Source organism: Zootoca vivipara, chromosome 3 (assembly GCF_965207765.1).
Source record: "Zootoca vivipara chromosome 3, rZooViv2.hap1.1, whole genome shotgun sequence".
Taxonomy (NCBI): Eukaryota; Metazoa; Chordata; class Lepidosauria; order Squamata; family Lacertidae; genus Zootoca; species Zootoca vivipara.
This window is the reverse complement of record NC_142586.1, coordinates 48,272,286-48,292,759: the sequence shown is the minus strand read 5'-3', so window position 1 is coordinate 48,292,759 and position 20,474 is coordinate 48,272,286. Positions and strand designations below refer to the sequence as shown.

General features: G+C 39.8%; 1 protein-coding gene across 2 annotated transcripts in view; it reads right to left on the bottom strand.

The window, feature by feature from the left end:
- The window catches only part of ARMC2 (armadillo repeat containing 2), a 36,507-nt gene extending 22,564 nt beyond the window's left edge, over positions 1-13,943 (bottom strand). The window contains exons 1-6 of one of the 2 annotated variants that reach the window (XM_035109278.3): positions 13,774-13,943; positions 9,554-9,692; positions 5,656-5,912; positions 4,932-5,004; positions 4,072-4,243; positions 2,697-2,901 (exon numbers count right to left, since the gene is read on the bottom strand). In XM_035109278.3, coding sequence (XP_034965169.1) covers positions 2,697-2,901; positions 4,072-4,243; positions 4,932-5,004; positions 5,656-5,873 — 668 coding nt within the window. In that variant the 5' untranslated portion in view covers positions 5,874-5,912; positions 9,554-9,692; positions 13,774-13,943. Of the gene's footprint in view, positions 1-2,696; positions 2,902-4,071; positions 4,244-4,931; positions 5,005-5,655; positions 5,913-9,553; positions 9,693-13,430 lie in introns of both variants that reach the window. The other variant, XM_088667232.1, reaches the window with a different exon arrangement.
- Positions 13,944-20,474: the final 6,531 nt, after the last annotated feature.

Genomic DNA, 20,474 nt, shown 5'->3' with positions numbered 1-20,474 from the left:
TTCTCATGAGGTGGCCAAAGTATTGGAGCCTCAGCTTCAGGATCTGTCCTTCCAGTGAGCACTCAGGGCTGATTTCCTTCAGAATGGATAGGTTTGATCTTCTAGCAGTCCATGGGACTCTCAACAGTCTCCTCCAGCCCCATAATTCGAAAACATCAATTCTTTATGGTCCAGCTCTCACTTCCGTACATCACTACTGGGAAAACCATAGCTTTAACTATACGGACCTTTGTCGGCAAGGTAATGTCTCTGCTTTTTAAGATGCTGTCATTAAAATGTTTGTCATTGCTTTCCCCCCAAGAAACAGGCGTTTTTTAATTTCATGACTGCTGTCACCATCTGCAGTGATCATGGAACCCAAGAAAGTAAAATCTCTTACTGCCTCTTTCTTCCCCTTCTGTTTGCCAGGAGGTGATGGGACCAGTGGCCATGATCTTAGTTTTTTTGATGTTGAGCTTCAGACCATATTTTGTGCTCTCCTCTTTCACCCTCATTGAAAGGTTCTTTAATTCCTCCTCACTTTCTGCCATCAAGGTTGTGTCATCTGCATATCTGAGGTTGTTGATATTTCTTCCGTCAATCTTAATTCCGTCTTGGGATTCATCCAGTTGAGCCTTTCACATGATGAATTCTGCATATAAGTTAAATAAGCAGGGAGACAATATATAGCCTTGTCGTACTCCTTTCCCAATTTTGAACCAATCAGTTGTTCCATATCCAGTTCTAACTGTAGCTTCTTGTTCCACATAGAGATTTCTCAGGAGACAGATGAGGCGATCAGGCACTCCCATTTCTTTAAGAACTTGCCATAGTTTGCTGTGGTTGACACAGTCAAATGCTTTTGCATAGTCAATGAAGCAGAAGTAGATGTTTTTCTGGAACTCTCTAGCTTTCTTCAAAATCTAGCTTACACATCTGGGAGTTCTTGGTCCACATACTGCTTAAGCCTGCCTTGTAGAATTTTAAGCATAACCTTGCTAGCGTGTGAAATGAGCTCAATTGTGCGGTAGTTGGAGCATTCTTTGGCTCTGCCCTTCTTTGGAATTGGGATGTAGACTGATATTCTCCAATCCTCTGGCCACTGCTGAGTTTTCCAAACTTGCTGGCATATTGAGTGTAGCACCTTAACAGCATCATCTTTTAAAATTTTAAATAGTGCAGCTGGAATACCATAAATATCAGTATATTTTTTCATTGCAATCATCTAACAAAGGCTCAGAATCCATGTTTTAGAGAATGTAGCAGAAAGTCTGCATCCAATACCCTAGCCACGTTTTTGTTTGTTTTTTGTTTGGAAGCTTCATTAGTTGTCATTATTGTTAAACAAAATAATGTTCCTATAAACAATGCAAACAAATGTGGCATCAATCTTTGAGAAAGAGGTACAAGAGGCTTAAAATACAGCCTAGACAAGAATGATAGTTTCAACCCCGGGTCCTGTATGTTTAGATCCATAAAGAGTATTTGGCAGAGGGGCAGCGATTTGCTGCTGTCAGGAAAGGGGGCATAGGAAGTATTCCTTAATTTCGTAAACAGTTGTCTACCACTTTTTAAACATTTTACAATTTACAACAGCAGGAAGCACAAAGTTTGGCGCTAAGATTCCTAACACCAATGCAAGAGGAAACCGTTTGATCCTTTGATAGATTAGGAACTAGTTTTCCTTACTGCACCAGCAGATAAAGCTAAAAAGCACTTGCCAAGGGGAGAAGCAAGCCAATGTCTTTTTAGGGGGCCGGCAATTGAACCAGGAATAAAGAAATACAATAAAATTTAATGAAGATTAAAATTAAACATACATACACACACAAATTTGGGTCGCTTCATTCAAAATCCCTGGGGGAAAATAGTAATATTATTATTAGTTTTGAGTAAAATACCCCTGGATGGTTAAGTCCAGTCAAATTTAACTATGGGGTGCAGCGCTCATCTCCACTTTCAGGCTGAGGGAGCCAGTGTTTCTTCACAGAGAGCTTTCCGGGTCATGTGGCCAGCATGACTAAACCGCTGCTGGAGCAACGGGGCACTATGATGGAAGCCAGAGCACACGGAAACGCTGTTTACCCTCCCACCACAATGGTACCTATTTATCTACTCACACTGGCATGCTTTCAAACTGCTGGGTGGCAACATTATTTGAAAGATTTGTTTCATTTATAACTATCAGTAACTGGAGAGTTACTAAGAATTCCAAATAGTAGCATATTTTACAGGAGGAATTTGAACACTGTTATCATCTTTAATATGTAGAATCATTTTTTTGCCATTTAGTTGAAAAAGAATGTTTTTATTTGGCCTCTAGCATACCTTAATTTTTGAGCAATAGCTATGGACCAGATTTAACTACTGTATACCATAAATCCTTGTTTAATCCTTCTTAAATATATCCATTTTCTTGTTATAACCATCATGATGGCAAACAGTGGTGTAGTGCCATGAAGCCACCCTCCCGACAGCGATACCACTGTCACCTGGGACACGGGGAAGGGAAGTGAGATCAGTGCTGTGTTGGTGCATTGCTGGAGCCAACACAGCCCTTCTGCATCCAGTGCCATCCTGCACCCTTGCACCATCCCTGTAAGCAACAGTGATGCTGATGTCAGTAGCGTGGCTCCATGACAGCAGTGCAGCACACCAATTGCTCCCACTTTTAAATGTGTTGTGTGAAAATACCTGAAGATAAATAAAATACTGACCTTTGATTGCTGCACTGAGGTGAAGGCGAAATGTCTGTCATTTGTGAATATACTTCTTCCCCTTCTACCTTATTTTGATGCTCTTTGTATGTTAATGGGATACACTTCTCCTTAAAGGTCAACTGGACAGTCAGGTTTTGACTTTCATCTCTAGTTCCTGAACTATCACACATGGTAGGATGATCTTCAAAATTCAGTGTCTTACCTGTTTTAACAAAATGGTTAAAGTGTTCTTATAAAGGAAACATACAGAAAGATGTCCTTAAAAGGATAGCTAGTCTTCTGAAATATTACTATTCACATTGTAATAACAGTCCTTGCTAGCTGGCATTAACTAAAATAAGAGAAATCTGTATAAAAGGAACTGATGCAGGCTGGTATTCTTTTCTAAAGACACATGAACTCCTAATGACATCTTTATTCATAAGAGCTCAACCTTTCTACTGTAAAGAAACTTTTATTCCTAAACTAAGTGAAAATGTTTTATATACTGCAGCATCAGTAGTAAGATTAGGTTAAAGAAGCACACTCAAATTTAATAGTTTTCCTTTCTTCCCAAAGGACAAAGCAGTGGAAATATGCTTTCGTCATGGATGCTTTAGCTGAAATAATATTTCTGGATACAAGGAGGTTGGACTAGATGACCCTCAGGATCCCTTCTAACTCTACAATTCTATGATCCCACCCCCTTGATTGAGAAGTAATCCCCTCTACCTTCTTATATAGTATAGAAATCAAGAACTACGTATTGTATCCACCTATATATAAATGGATGTGCTCCAATCTAACTACCTGGCATGCTCCCCTCCCATGCTGTGAAGCCAATAACTACCGCAGCTCCACCAGCCTCATATTTCATATTAAAAACAACACTATTTCCGATCACATCATTAGCATCTTGCACAGTTTGGCCCTTAGGATCCACACCAATGTATGAAAAGACATTTCATTTCGGATGAACTGCAAACTAAACCACTGGACCTTAAGAGAAGGGCCATAGATCAGTAACGGAGCATCTGAAATGGAGGTGGCAGGTTTCAAGTTCAATCATGGGCATCTCCAGGAAGGGGAGGGAGAGAACTCTGCCTGAAATCCTGGAGATCTGCTGCCAGTCAGTGTAGACAATATAGAGCTAGACAGATCAGTGGTCTGAGACAGTATAAGGCAGCTTCCTATGTTCCTATGACTGCAAGCTAGGACTGCTGGAGCAGTAGATTTTCTGCATTAGCTGTGGGTTGGACTAGGGGACCTTTGAGATGCCTTCAAACTCTATGACTATGGAATCCAATTGTTCAGTTAGGCTGACTTTAATATATTTTATAATCTGAGTTCTTACAAAAGCTTGGTAAAAAGGATTAAATAGAAACATACTTACTCTCATTGGGAAGTAGTATTTTATCTGGGAGAAGGTTTCCATAAGATGCGGTTCTAAACAAACGTGCACGAGCATTGCTGATTCTCCTAATTTCCTCTGAATCTATTGGTGATTTAGGAGGTGAAATATGATGCTCCTCATTATTCCTGGGTGATGACAGCAACTTTGGCTTCTGTTACAAGAAAAGTTCTAATTTAACATACAGCCACTTGTAAGAATCAGAAGAGGGAGGTTATTAACATTATGGGTCTTGCCATAATCTATTTATTGACAAATTTCTTCTCGTAATAGTTTTCCCTGAGCAAGAAGTTCCACTAAGCTTAAGTCAGTTTGTTTACTACTACATCTTATTTTCCTGGTAAATAATAGGACTTGACTCTGAGGTCTTAAGTGAATTCACAAAGGAACAGATACTCCGAAGGATAATCTTGTTACAGACCACTGTAGTGAAATTCCACAAAACTTATTTACACACATTTCCAAAGATGGTTTTGGAAAGAAGGGGGGTGGGGGAAGCAAGACACAGATGCTTCAGCATCAGCCTATATAATTTTACCTCCAATGGATAGGACTAGGGATATGCCACAATTCCATGAGACTGCAGAACAAGCACAGAATGTGGTAGTGGGCACAAATTCACTTTCCTGATAATCTAATTGTAAAAAGAAAGTTCCTCCTGTGCTGTGTAAGAAATGCTTGCAGAGACCTAAGAAGCCAGAGAGACAGCTGGAAAAGTCTTAAGTGATGGAAAGTGGCCTTAAGTGTCAATCTGCATAAGTTTGCAGAAGGCAGTCTTTCTTGGCACATAATTTTAATGGAGCACAGAATACACAAAGCCCTGCTAAAAAAATAATACATACATGGTCCAGTGGGCTTAGACGTGCACAAGAGACAGGCCTTGATTCGACCCATTCAAAGCTGGAAGCATGGAGACTGGAATGAAAAACAGAACATATTAATTAAATGTGTAGATAACATGTTTTTCTCCACAAAGTACTTTCTATGTGCATACTAATGGAGTGAAAATTCTACTTCTGCAAAATTGCTTTACTGAAAATCGCTTTTTTGGAATGCAAAATAAAACACAGGTTAGAGAAGATATTAAGAAAATAAAGGGGCAAGTATATGTCATGGTGCCTATTCTACTTACTCAATGGCACAAGGAATAATGCTGCCTTATTCCGAGTCCCCTCTATGCTGGCTACTGAGCAGCTGTAATGGCAATCCATATTGTGATAGTGTTTCTCTTTTAGAAGCAATTCCTTTGGGAATGTCAAAATCAACAAGAGCAGGAGATGACACATCCAGAAAGCAAATGAGAGGTGCTTCAGCTTCCTACACATCAAACCTAATAATAGTTTGGGGTTGACAGTGAATACTTCTTTTCTTTTTAAAAGTTGTCAGAAACACTTCAATTATTTCTAGCCAAACTTCTTATCAGCTACATCCATACAGCAGGAAGCATGTACTCCCTACCAAAATAGATGGACAATTTTATACCTGTGTTTTTATACTTCTCTAATCCACCTGAATCCCATTGACACGGAATGTAGGGTTATAGCCCTTCCCTCCAAAACTCCATACCTAAAAGCAGAAGGTGGTCTATTTTCAGGTGTTCTTGAAGATGCAGATCCAAAAAGCTTCCTTTGCTCCTCCCTTGGTGTGAACGGTCTTTGAGTTCTTAAAATCCTTAGTGTATTTCTTGCTTCGTTTATTATCTCGGCACTGGTCTTCTGGACAGCTAACGGGGGCTTATAGAAACCTTCTGAATATTCTACATTTTTGTTCTTTGAGGGCTTCATTTTTCTGATAGAAATGAGTTTGCAGTAAGTACTCCAACACTGTGCAGAAGAGATGGGAAATATAAAACTTCTAGAAACTTGTTTGCAATGTCAGTATTTCAAGGTTCAGATCACACTCTGATGAACATCTAAGCCCTGTGTTTCCCACTGCATTGGTCATTAGTTCATGCTGCTCAGCCATCTGTCTGCACCACAGATTAGCATGGTCAGTCTACTCTGCATGGCAGCAGAAGCAGGATTCTACAGTGCTGCTTTGTTTCTGCTGTTATTGATATACAGTATTTGTGTCACTTCCTGCTACAATTAAAGTAACCAGCAGCACATGCAAGTGCAAATGCACCCTCAAGGCATCAAGACCATTATTAAATAAAACATTATTTCAGACAATCTCTGAATTCACAGGCATAGCCTTCTCCATCAGATATGCCTGTCTTTAAATAAATGCCTTAATAATAATAAATTATTGCTTTCAGAATCTAACATATTTATTTGCAATGTTATATGTGGCCCATGGTAAGATGTAAGATGAGCTTAATACACACATGAAGGTAATACTTATGTGATGGGGAAGGGAGTTGAAGAGGGCATTTTGTCTACAGTGTATTGTTTATATAGGATGACAAGCTGATTTTTTTTTGTCTTTTCAGTGCATTTCTGTAGTAAAGCTTACTGAACATTTTTTTTATATAAAATAAACTTTATTTCAATTTTGCAAACACAGATCACAAAAAAATTCATTTAACCAAAAACAAAAACAAAGCAAAACAAAATATAAGAAGATCATATTCCAGACAACAACAGAAAATTAAAAATAGAAAGAGAGAAGAAAAGGAAACTATATATATGTATGTATATATGTACACACATATATATAGAAAAGCAGAAAACATATAGACACTAGTTTGAAATGATATTCCATATCAATGGCCTTAGAACTTAACATAATAAATAATACAAATTAATATAACATAATATAACAGAAATCAACACCAATAATAATATAACAAATAAAATATCATACAAACTTAAGATTTGGGTTATAAATCCTAAGAAAAAGAAATAAAAGAGAGAATTATAGATTAAAAATTGAAGATTACAAATAGCTTCCCACTGTCCATACATCGCTTTATTTTCTAAGCTTACCAGATTCTTGCTTCTTTCTAGTTACCCTTAAATTCCTACTGCTATTTTTTATAATTGTTATTAATTTTTCCCTGTTTTCTTTTCAATATAGGCATATCACCAGATCTATGTTGAAATTCTCTTTTCTTAAATAGTCCTCTACCTGTTTCCATTCCTTGATACATTTCTGCTTGGGGATTTTTCTAATTGCTGTGGTCATTTTATCTAGATTCATGAACTCGACCAATTTCTCCTGCCACTCGTATATTGTCGGCATTTTTTCTCCCTTCCAATTTCTAGCTATCAGTAGCCTGGCCGCTGCACTAGCATATGATAATATATTTCTTTTTCCCTCAGGGATGCTTTCTGGGATCATATTCAACAAAAATAATTCAGGGTTTTTGGTGAACGTCATTTTCAACATTTTTTCCAATTTTTCATATACTCTGTTCCAGAATTCTTGAATCTTACCACACTGCCACCAGCAGTGGTAATAATTACCAATTTTCTCTTTGCATTTCCAACATTTGTTGGAATCATTTTTATATATTTTGGCAATTATAGATGTCATCTATAAACCAATTTAAGAATGTTCTCCTTGATACCTGGGCACGCCGTGAATTTTATCCCTTCCCTCCAGAGTCTTTCCCATTTATCGCTGTATATAGGTCTCCCTATATCTTGGGCCCAGCGTATCATCGTGGTTTTCACCACTTCATCCTTTAGTTCCCATTCGAGAAGATAAGCATATAACTTTGACATTGGTTTTTCTTTATTTTCCAATAATATCTCCTGCAATTTAGATTTGTTTTCGGTAAACCCAATTTTCAAATGTTTATTAAACAAACTTTGGATCTGGCCATAATGAAGCCAGCTCATACATTCGTGTTTTAACATTTGGTATGATTTTAATCTTAGTTGTTCTCCCTCTCTTTCTAGGATATCCGAGTACGTCGGCCATTTGCTCTGCCTGTATTTACTAAATAATGCGGTTACTTCCATGGGGGAGGCCCACCAGGGCGTTTTCGGCTCTAAAATGTTTTTATGTTCGTACCATATTTTTAATAAATATTTTTTGAAAACATGATTCGTAAATTCTTTATATCCTCCTTTTCCCCCCTCTAATAAATACTTATGCCATCCCTGAGTATTATTGAATCCTTCTATATCTAATATCTCTTTATTATCCAATTCTACCAACTCTTTTATCCACACCAGGCTTGCTGCTGCGTAATATAATCTTAGGTCTGGGACCCCCCATCCTCCCCTTTCTTTTATATCAGTCAACAGTTTGTATTGTATCCTTGGCTTTTTTCTTTCCCATATAAATTTACTCAAGCCTTTCCTCCATTTTTCAAATACCTCTTTTTTTCCCCACAATTGGGAGCATTTGGAATAAAAATAATAATTTTGGTAATACTACCATTTTGATTGCCGCTATCCTTGCAGATAATGTCATCTGTAGATTACTCCATCTTTCTAGCTCTCTCTCTATTTCTTTCCACTTTTTTTCATAATTATTTTCAAATAGGTTTATATTTTTGGCTGTAATTTCAATTCCCAAATATATTACCTTCTTCACAATTTCCCATCCTGATTTTTCTCTCAATTCTTTTTTTTCTTTTCTCTTAATTTTTTTGTGATAATTTTTGTTTTATTCATATTTATTTTAAAGCCCGATACTTTGCCATAATCATGTAAAGCTTTTTTCAGATGCCCGATTGTCTCTAGAGGATCCTCTAAGATTATGATGACATCATCTGCAAAGGCTCGCGTTTTATAGATGCTTCTACCCACTTTAATTCCTTTAATCATCTTATTTTCTTTTATTTCCTTCAATAGGCTTTCAATTGTTAAAATGAAGAGGAGGGGGGGAGAGTGGACATCCCTGCCGGGTGCCCCTTGATATTTCAATTTCTTCGGAGAGCTCTCCATTTATTATCAATATTCCTTACTGAACATTTTCTTCTTGCTCAGCAAAAAATCCGAGATAATAAATTAAATTTGAAAAATCCACTTGGGGTGTTATTGGGAGCTATTGGTATGCATGTGTGGGGGGTTGTTTAACAGAATAGAAGAGCAGTATTTGAACTCTATGGTCTCCTGGAGGACTTCCAACATACATTTAAGGCCATTTTGGAAAGTGTCCTGGATATTCCATCTGAACTATGTCAGAGTATCTCCTGTGTGATTTTCTAACTTCCGTCAGTATACAATTTATAACTTTACATTTTACAACTTCTACCTGCATTATACATGTGGTAGCTGCATTACTGGGGGACAAAAGCAGGTCACACACACTCAGATGATGGGCCAGGTGGCTGTGATCCCACTTTCCCACAACTTTAGAGCCCATTCAAAGATGCAGCTTTTGGAACCTGGGAGAGAATGATACTCTCAGATAACTCAAGTTTCCTTGCAGTACTGAAGTGCCAATGATTATTATCCTACTGCTTTATTATTAATGGCAAAGAAACAATGGAGAAGTACAGTGAGCACAGAACATCACTTACCAGTGGGAAGGAAGTCACACAAACATATGCACAAAAGATACTCACCAAAGGATTCACTGCTATGCACTTTCAGGGCCAAACACAACAGTTTCCTGACTCCATAGAAAACTTCATTAAATAACCATATAAACACCCACAAGCTGAAGATGTGGTAAATGCTACAATGATGATATCACAGCAGGATCTGAATGATAAAAAGAAAACATTTACTGTCAAAACAAACAAGACAAGTTATCAGTGCTATCTAGGGATTGTTCTAATAGAAAATGTAAACTGAAACTACAGCCAAAAAGAACAAACACTAATATCCTACACAAGACAGATCATCAACTTAAAAAATGCAAGCTCCAGACAGTCCATATCTCAATGAAATATTTATTCCACATTTGTGCACATTGGCACAACATGCCAATTCAATTTCTTTGTAGATAACCAACAAAAATCTAATCAAGAGTATTTATTGTTAATTTATTGCCTCTTCTGCATAAAAAGGCATGGCAGTTTGACTTCTAGTAAAAACTTCTCAGGACTTAAGTTTGCATAATGTGCTTCTTTCCAAACCACTTCTTTTTAAGCACAAACTCCACAGCCATTATTACATTCTTTCAAGGGACCCAAGCTTCCTATTGAACAGTAACTGGGACCTACTTCACACATGCATATACACACTTGATTTCTCTGTACTTGTTTAATGTACACTGGATGACTGGCAGGTGAATGTGGGTTTCTCAAACAGGTTGGTCTGCTATTATGGCTTTTCTCACTTAGAAATCATTTTAAAAGCATCTGAGAAACCTTCAACGGAATAGGCTGAAAACGACTGCTCTTAGGTATGCCAATTGGCCTCTGAAATTCAACATGCGAAAAACGCAGCTGGGAAACTACACATTCATTGAACGCTGAGCAAACTGGAGGGATTTATTGGCAGGAAGAACTTCCTGTCAGACCTTTTCATAACCATAGGCTGTGCCAACAAAGTTTTAAGTCTTTTAAGTTGTTAAGTGTTAAGTTCTTATTTCTTCTTACACTGACTTTCCTATAATGGTTAGGTGTATGTATGTGGAAATACATTTCAGTATATGGTGACCCAGTACACACATCACCCATGGCTCAGCATGTGGGCTCCTGAAGTGAAGGTCACGGCTGCTGTACTCCTCATTCAATCCTGCTGCTGCTGTGCTATCTGGGGCTAAGCTATGGTTCGGCTTTAGGCTCATCCACACTGTCATTTAATGTGGATAGTAAACTTCATATACTTCCATTAATTCTCTGTTGTCCATATGAACTCTCCTCCAAATCACTGCCTTCCCACACTTTCCCCTCCCTCAGCCTGGATTTTCTCATACCCTCTCCTTCAAATTAAAGGAAGGGAAAGTGTCATTTCCCTCTCCCCAAGGAATTCTCTAAATTTTTGTTCTGTAATGGGGGCATCTTTTAACATAATTGTTAGCTATCTAACCAAACTACAATACCCAGGGTTCCTTTGAGGAAGTCATGAGAGTTAAAATAGTGAGTGAACTATACAAATTTTTAGAGTAGATTAACAAACAAACCAATTTTCTAATCTGGAAAATTGCATCAGATATATTTTTGGTGAGTTGCTTTTGTTTATGTTTCTTTTTTGTTTCTTCTCTTCTATCACAAACTCCAAGCTGGAGTCATGATTTTGGCTTGTAAGTACTAACAGTTGGTTACATTTTAATTAAATAAGTGCTATAATCAAATGATAAATTAAGTTTGAGACAGGAATATAAACAGAAACAAAATCTTTCAGTTTCAATTTATATTATACTCCCTGTTGCACTGTGAAGTTTTAGAACATCTTAACAATTCCTATGTCGCTGGTCTCAGTCTTTGAAGAATGAGTCATTTCCTTCTACTTTAAAATCCTTACATTTTGCTCTAGAGATATACCATTTATTGGATTTTAATATTTGCTCTCTTTTAATTAAGTAACTGGCAACCTGGGAGACATGAATACATTCTGTACTGCAGCAGCAGCATAGCCAATGACAGGTTCTAATTAAGTTTCAATCAAATCTCCTTTCGATCTTAAATTGTCTGCCTTACAAGTACATTTATGATGGAGGCGTTGATTGCAGAGCCATAGTCAAGCCTGCAAACAGACTTTTATTTTTTTTAAAATCCTGTCTCCTCACTTACCACATTTTGACCAACTCTGCTCACAATGAAAAAGTTATGATTTATTCTTAGGATATGGCATAATTCCCTCAAAATAATAAAGCACACATTATTAAAAACATGCTCCTTCAGTATTTGTGTTTTATGTTTTATTTGAATAATGAAGAAGGCACATATCCTTAATCTGAATGGCATTCCTACCCTGTCAGAACCATCATGTCTTTGAAATAAAGACTAATCTGAATTCTGAAAAGAAAAAGAAAAGTAAGCAGCACATCAGAGCTGCTCCCCCCCCCAGTGATTTGAAAAGATTAAAAATTCACAAAGAATAGTGCTGATAAGGTCTCAGGAAGGGAATTCAGGAGAGGGAGGAGGAAATTTGTGTTTTTCTTCTGTTGAAGGCCCCCTAAGGCCATTGCCAGAGGCATACCTAGGCCCCCTGGCACCCTAGGCAAGGAGCTAATAGTGCTGCCAGCTGGCCAGAGAGGAGGCCCTACAGGCCTGCTATGATGGAGTCAGAGTGGAAGGGTGTGATTAATATGCGCCCCTTGACCTGGGCCCTTGGCAAGGCCAACCTTACCAACACTTAGGTACACCCCTGGCTATCGCTGTCTATATAGCACTAGAGGATTTAGGTTTAGGGCTGCCTGCCTGGCATTCTCAACTCTCTTTTTTTAATAGCAGGGGTGAGGATGCTGGAAAATGTTAGGTGTGTCCCTTTCCCCTTTCTTTCATTCTGAAATATAGCAGTATAGTCCAAGGAAGGGAGTTTATTTTAACTCTAAAAGCATACACCACCACCGAATTCTAATCTCCCCACCCTCCAGAATACTTACTTTTTTATATATTTTAGTGTTGTAGTGTATGCCACTATAATACCCTGAGAGAGAGAGAGGGATATAAATGGCTTTAAACAAATAAGTTAATAAATAACTATAAACTGCTATTAAGCATGCCCATTTCTCTGCCTCCTTCTTCTACAAATTGATATCATTGCATTCCTATATCCTGAAAGCAAACATGTGCTTGTTGCACTGTATTTGGAGTGTGTGTTTTAGATTATTACAAACTTCTATATACATTTTTCAAAAAATTCTTTACCCAAACTAAATGAACAGGCATCAGTTGCCTAAGTTCACAATAAGTTAGGAACCAATTTAAGATAGCCAGAGTACAAAACAAATTATAAGATCATCCTTTTGTCTTCATTTGTCACAGTTTTCCAAACTCTTTTAAATAACAGTTTTCAGGCCTGGTGTAACTTGAGATATTCAGGTTATTCCTGAACCAATCACTGATACTTCAAAGGAATCAGAAGAATCAGGGCAGCTGGCACAACTTCCCCACCACAGTTGTTTTAAATGAATTTAAATGAATTTACTAGCTGGGGCTTTTCACAACCAACCACCCCCCGCCTTACACACACACACACACACACACACACACACACACACACACACACACACACTTCCTGAGCAGAAGCAGTCATATACAGTACACACAGGCTAGACAGTGTGGGATAACTTCAATACAGTATAGTTATACAGAAACAGGAACTCAGCTGCAAAGAAATACCACGTGATTTAAATAGTTCACAATTACTCCTAGGTTTGTGACCGACACAGCAGCCTTATGCGTATTATATTTTTGCACAGGCAAAATGTAGGACATTTATGTATTTGCTATTCACAACAATTCACACAAGCTGGTTCTAGAGAGAACCGAGTTGGTACTAGCATGGTGCTGCTTGTCTTTAAGGCTACATTTTCTACATATTTACCTATTTAACTTTCAGTATCTTCTAGGAACAGATGCATTTCTCACAACAACCAGCACACCTCCATCCCAATCCAAGGCGTGAGTGCAGGTGGGCACCTATGATGCCATCCGCCAAGAGGGTTGGCAGCCCAGGAAAAGTCCAGTAACTCACTCACACAGACAGACAGACGGAGGTATATAGGGGGAGAATCTAGGCAGTCAGCCCAGGAAGTCCTTAATTCCTGCTCCAGGCGGCATCCCGTTCCCTGGGAACCGACCAGGTAGCCTCGGTTACCATAGCAACCTCGCGCGCGCGCGCGCACAGAAACCCTACTTAGCTGCCCACTTCCTCCGACTCCCCACACCTTGGGTTCCCCGTGTCCTCCAAGCTACTGAAGGGAAGAAATGTATCCGAGATCCTGCGAGGGAAGGACGGTCGACGCGTCAGCCGCTGCTGCCTTTTCTGCTCCCGTCGCAGCCGGTGCACCGTAAGAGTGGGCAGCCGGCGCCTCCGTCGTCGGTACTGGGCATGCTCGGAAAAACTGCGCATGCTCTGTAGCAGCGGCCGAAGCATTTGCCCTTATCCCGTCTCGAGCTACTTCCGCGTTGTTGTTTTTTCATACGGCAACCTGTCTTGGCGGGCGAGCAGGCGGGGCTGGTCTGCCACAAAAACGACATCGTTGTATTCGTCCATGCTAACTGTGCTGGGTGGGAAGTCATTTATTAGCGCTCAAGTTCAAATAGGCACAACATTGCCGCTGCTTCTGCTGAATTGTTCCCTGGCAGCATCGTTACTCTGCCCTGCATCGTATTACAAAGTCAGCTCTGTGCCCACGCCTTACATCAGTTCACTAGGGGTTTCCACAGCGATGCCTTGACCGGCGCAACAGACTTTAGCCCCATCTTAATTGAAATAGTTTGTTTTTCTTCCTTGCTCACTATAACCATAGCTGCCAAGTTTTCCCTTTTCTCGCGAGGAAGCCTATTCAGCATAATGGAATTTCCCTTAAAAAAAGGGAGAACTTGGCAGCTATGCCAAACATATAAAAACTGAGGCATTCCATTGCCATGGAACTGAGGTTCCATTGTGATCTTACTGACATTTATTTCATACATGTAAAGACCTAAGGCAAGCGTGCCTGTCATGCTCATCAGAATATCCCAAAATGCCCTTTGGAGTCCATCAGTGTCCATAAGCATCTTAGTTGGTCTTTAAGGTGCTACTGAAGGAATTTTTTCATAAGCATCTGAGCGTGAATCACATTAACAGGCCTCCCATGCATTCAGAGGGCAAATGCAAGTCTAGATTTTAACAGGAAGTGGTTCAATCATAATACGTAATAAAAAATCCTCCATTTTCAGATTACTATCTTCCTGTGTGGCCAAGAAAACAACTATCAGGTGTATCTTGCTTTATGTGTTGGGCTAAAGACATGTTGGAACAGCTCAGGATTGTAATGGCACACATAAGATTTGAGCCACCAAGGACCTGGTGACCATAGCATGAAAACTAGGTGTCCCCCCCCCCCGCCCAGAACAACCATCCTGGGACTCTTCAACACCATATCCCAAATAGCCCCTGTCAGGTGATTCACCAGCAGAATTTCTTATCTGTCCTGGTCACTCAACACAAGATACATACAGTATACTCCATACTGCACTCAAACAGACAAGAAGCCTGGAGACAGTGAGACTACGGAAACCCTCCATCGCCGCCGCCAGTTCCTGACTCTATTCTGGTACTGAACTGAGTACTTAAGTAGGAGGGCATAAGTAGGAGAAACTATACCCTCAGCTCGCCAAGCTACCTTTCAGTTATACAAGCCAGGTCAGCCTTTTTATCCACCATGGAATCATGGGTGAATGAGATTTTGTTAGGAACTGCATTTAATAGCAGCACCAGCAGACCGCAATGCAAAGATGTAAGGCAATCACAAACCATACGGTTGAGAAAGAAACTGAACATCATTACATATCTTTAGATGCCAGAGCTGTTCAACAGCAGAAATGACTCCCTCAGAAGGTGGTGCTCTTCCTTAAGCAGAGGTTGGAAGGCCATCTGTCATGGATGCTTTAGTTGAGATTCCTGCATTGAAGGGAATCAGACTAAATGACCATCTGAGTCCCTTCCAAGTCTTCAGTTCTATGAATCTATGAAAAACTTTCCTCTATAACCAGGTCTTTGGCCTTTAACTATCAGTGGCCTTTTAGAATTGGTTGGGGTGCTTTTAATGTATTTCACACACACCCTCCGGTTTTACTGTACAGTATTTGTGGAGGGGTTTGCTTCCCTGTTTCCTTGGTTGGTTGGCTATAAGTACAGTAACTTCTGTCATGCCACTCTTGCTCACCTTTTCTTTAAAATTAAGAAGTTCCAAATACTGCAACCTTTTCTCTTAGGGGAGTTGTCCCAGGCCCGGCTCTAGGTGTAGTCCCGGTGGCGCGGGGCAGGGGGGCGCTGTGCGGCGAAGCCCTGTGGAAGCCGTGCTGCGCACTGCAAGGGCAGGGGCGCCGGAGCAATCTCCGCGCCTCAGCGCCAGGGCACCCGACCTGCTTGAGACGGCCCTGGTTGCTCCTCTCCATACCCTTCTCATTGTGGCTGCCCATTTCTGAACCTCTTCCAACTCTACAATATCCCTTTTGAGGTAAAGTTTCTGCTTCCCCACCCCCCAAAGGGGGGAAGTGGGGGGAATTGGCCAGCCCATCCCTGGAAGTGCTACAAAACCTGAAAAGTTAGCTTGATCAGCAACTATGGTGGGACAAAAAGAAAAAAAGAAAGTATGGTGGGGCAATGGCAATTCAATAATACTGCTTCCAGCACTTTAAAAAGTTCTGTCTTTTTTAGCACCTAAGCCTTCAGTCCTAAACAACCTACTTGGATGTAAATTCCACTAAAAGAAACGAAGAGTTTCTTCCAAGTAAAGGCGGTTCAGATTGGGATTATAACCTGATATATAAGAAAAATCATTTTCATATGTCATTCTGGTTTTATAATACCAGTACTGAAATTAGGAGACGTTTTCCCTGTTGGCTATGTAGTGTCACCAAATTCACAAAGAGAAATATATTATTTTTCTGTATATTTAAGATTCTTCTCATCTTTATTCCTCCTTTTTTCTTTTCCTGTGCAGCCAGACACCACAAAGGAAATCAAACACCATCTGCAATGAACTAATTTTTCTTGGTGCTCCATTGTTCCTCTCGTCCCCCTCTTGGTTTAAGAATCAAAAGGCAAGAATATTTCCAAAAGTCATTTTATGACACATAATGGACAATTAATTGTTCTCTCTGGCTTTCTCCCCAGAACCTTTCCTTTACCTATATAGTATCCAGTCAAAACCTCTGGATCTAGTTCCATGATGCTGGCAAAATAATGAGCATGAACCTTTTCCCTATGATTATCATAATCTAACATTTCTTTGAGCCACTTTTGTATAAAAGTCACTAAGCTTTCTTGGCTCCTTCTCTAACTCTTTTCATATGCACATTTTTATTCTCCCCATTCTCTAGGTTGTCAAGTTCAAGAGTTAATTTTTATTCCACTGCTTTGTTTCCCTTTACAGGTAGGTAGCCGTGTTGGTCTGGATCGAAGTAAAATAAAAAAATTCCTTCAGTAGCACCTTAAAGACCAACTAAGTTTTTATTTTGGTATGAGCTTTCGTGTGCATGCACACTTCTTCAGATACAGTGAAATGGAAGTTTCCAGGCACTTATGTAGAGAAGGGGTGGGGAGGGGTGGGGATGGGGAGGGGGGATCACTCAGAAGGGTGGTGGAAATGGGTGATTGACTGACTGATAGCTGTTGATGACCGCAAACGACTGCAAATGGTTTTGCATGAAAAAGCAAGGGTTGAGATGGCTGAAGATCGCTTATCATGTATAATGAGATAAGAACCCGATATCTCTGTTCAAACCAGGTCCCTCCATGGTTTTGAGCTTGGTGATAAGTTGCAATTCAGCAACTTCTCTTTCCAGTCTATTTCTGAAATTCTTTTGTAGTAAGACAGCTACTTTGAGATCTTGTATAGAATGTCCTGGGAGATTGAAGTGTTCTCCTACTGGTTTTTCTGTCTTCTGGTTCCTGATGTCAGATTTATGTCCATTTATCCTTTTACCCTACGCCAAAGGATAAATGGACATAAATCTGACATCAGGAACCAGAAGACAGAAAAACCAGTAGGAGAACACTTCAATCTCCCAGGACATTCTATACAAGATCTCAAAGTAGCTGTCTTACTACAAAAGAATTTCAGAAATAGACTGGAAAGAGAAGTTGCTGAATTGCAACTTATCACCAAGCTCAAAACCATGGAGGGACCTGGTTTGAACAGAGATATCGGGTTCTTATCTCATTATACATGATAAGCGATCTTCAGCCATCTCAACCCTTGCTTTTTCATGCAAAACCATTTGCAGTCGTTTGCGGTCATCAACAGCTATCAGTCAGTCAATCACCCATTTCCACCACCCTTCTGAGTGATCCCCCCTCCCCATCCCCACCCCTCCCCACCCCTTCTCTACATAAGTGCCTGGAAACTTCCATTTCACTGTATCTGAAGAAGTGTGCATGCACACGAAAGCTCATACCAAAATAAAAACTTAGTTGGTCTTTAAGGTGCTACTGAAGGAATTTTTTTATTTTGTTTCCCTTTGTAATTTTTATTTGCCATGTCTTAATGGTTGAAATCCCTTGCACCTCATTCTTTTAATTTTTAAAAAAGGTTCCTTCTATTTTTCAAATACACATACTTTCTTCATCCATCTACTATATCTGGACAAGACAACAGTAGGATGTGTCATCAAATCAAGTAACATACATTAGGATCTGGGACTTATTTGGAATTGTATGGAATGCTGCAATGGAAAAAGTCTTTCTAGAAATGTAATTCCTCCTTAAACTCACCCTGAACAATGGCTTCAGCAAACTAGTGTGTCATCCTGCTAATGGAGGCGTGAGTAAAAAAAGAAACTAAAATCTGTGGTGGATGTTCCTATATCATACATTGACAGAGACATCTGAAAAATAGTGGGAAAGATTTGGAATCACAATTTTCATTTATCAATAAATACGGTGATCCCTGGATGGCTTACAAACAAGGCAATATTAAAAACCACAACACATGATAATTAAAATCAACAAGAAGCAGTAAAAGACAGCAAAAAATGTTAAATAAAAAACCTTGCAACAGTGACAGTATAAACAATTTATAGCACAGACTCAAAACACAATGTTGGTAGCTACAAAAACACTGTCCAACCATCTCGTCCTCTGTCGTCCCCTTCTCTTTCCCAACATCAGGGTCTTTTCCAGGGAGTCTTCTCTTCTCATGAGGTGGCCAAAGTATTGGAGCCTCAGCTTCAGGATCTGTCCTTGCAGTGAGCACTCAGGGCTGATTTCCTTCAGAATGGATAGGTTTGATCTTCTTGCAGTCCATGGGACTCTCAAGAGTCTCCTCTAGCACCATAATTCAAAAGCATCAATTCTTCGGCGATCAGCCTTCTTTATGGTCCAGCTCTCACTTCCATACATCACTACTGGGAAAGCCATAGCTTTAACTATACGGACCTTTGTCGGCAAGGTGATGTCTCTGCTTTTTAAGATGCTGTCTAGGTTTGTCATTGCTTTTCTCCCAAGAAGCAGGCATCTTTTAATTTCGTGACTGCTGTCACCATCTGCAGTGATCATGGAACCCAAGAAAGTAAAATCTCTCACTGCCTCCATTTCTTCCCCTTCTATTTGCCAGGAGGTGATGGGACCAGTGGCCATGATCTTAGTTTTTTTGATGTTGAGCTTCAGACTAGTTTTTTTGATGTTGCGCTCTCCTCTTTCACCCTCATTAAAAGGTTCTTTAATTCCTCCTCACTTTCTGCCTTCAAGGTTGTGTCATCTACATATCTGAGGTTGTTGATATTTCTTCCAGCAATCTTAATTCCGGCTTGGGATTCATCCAGTCCAGCCTCTCGCATGATGAATTCTGCTTATAAGTTAAATAAGCAGGGAGACAATATACAGACTTGTCATACTCCTTTCCCAATTTTGAACCAATCAGTTGTTCCGTATCCAGTTCTAACTGTAGCTTCTTGTCCCACATAGAGATTTCTCAGGAGACAGATGAGGTGATCAGGCACTCCCCTTTCTTTAAGAGCTTGCCATAGTTTGCTGTGGTCGACACAGTCAAATGCTTTTGCATAGTCAATGAAGCAAAGAATGAAAGATTATTCACTTACAAAAAACACTCCGCAATAGAGAAGGCTCTGGGCAACCTATTCCATATCTGGGGTTCCTGCACCAAAGGCAATGAGGGGGGAAATTTAGGATCTGGACAGTGTGTAGTATATAAGTTGCATTTAATCATGATTTACCATTCCTATGTTAAAGACAGTTTATCTTGTCCACTAAACAAAATCAGGAGCATAGTGTGAGAGTATATGATCATTGCCACAATCCCACCAAGTCCAGTAAGAAAAACTCATGCCTAGAAGTAGTGTCCCAGCTAATGTAGATACAGATGTGCATCTGGATAAACTTACCCTCTGCATCACAATGTTCACGCAGGCCTCATTGAATTGGCTGGATGCATATTTTGACGTCCATGAAAATACTCTCTATGTGGGATAACCTGTGGTTACACACACTTTATTGTCTACAGTTAGATCTGTGTAAGGTTCATGCCATTAAAAACTGTACTATATTTAAGGCTGATTGTTTTCAAAAATCACCATAGATTTCGCAAAATTCTGTAGTTTGCCCAATGACACAAAATATCAGTTGGCTCTGAAAATCTCCTAGAGTGAAACCAGGGTCTAGATTAGTGGTTCCCAATTAGCTAAGTACCGTGGACCCTGTTTTTCAAAAGCCAAGCCCCTACTTTTGAAAATTTCGATATCTTTATGGAATCTTTTATGTGAATGGTGCCACGGACCCCCTGGGGTCCGTGAACCACCAACTGGGAACCACTGGTCTAGATAATAATTCTTAGTACAGGTGGCAACCATTTTGTGTGTGTTCAACTGATATGCGACCACTGAGGGGTGGGTCCTTTTGGACCCAGAGGAGGGCAGAACA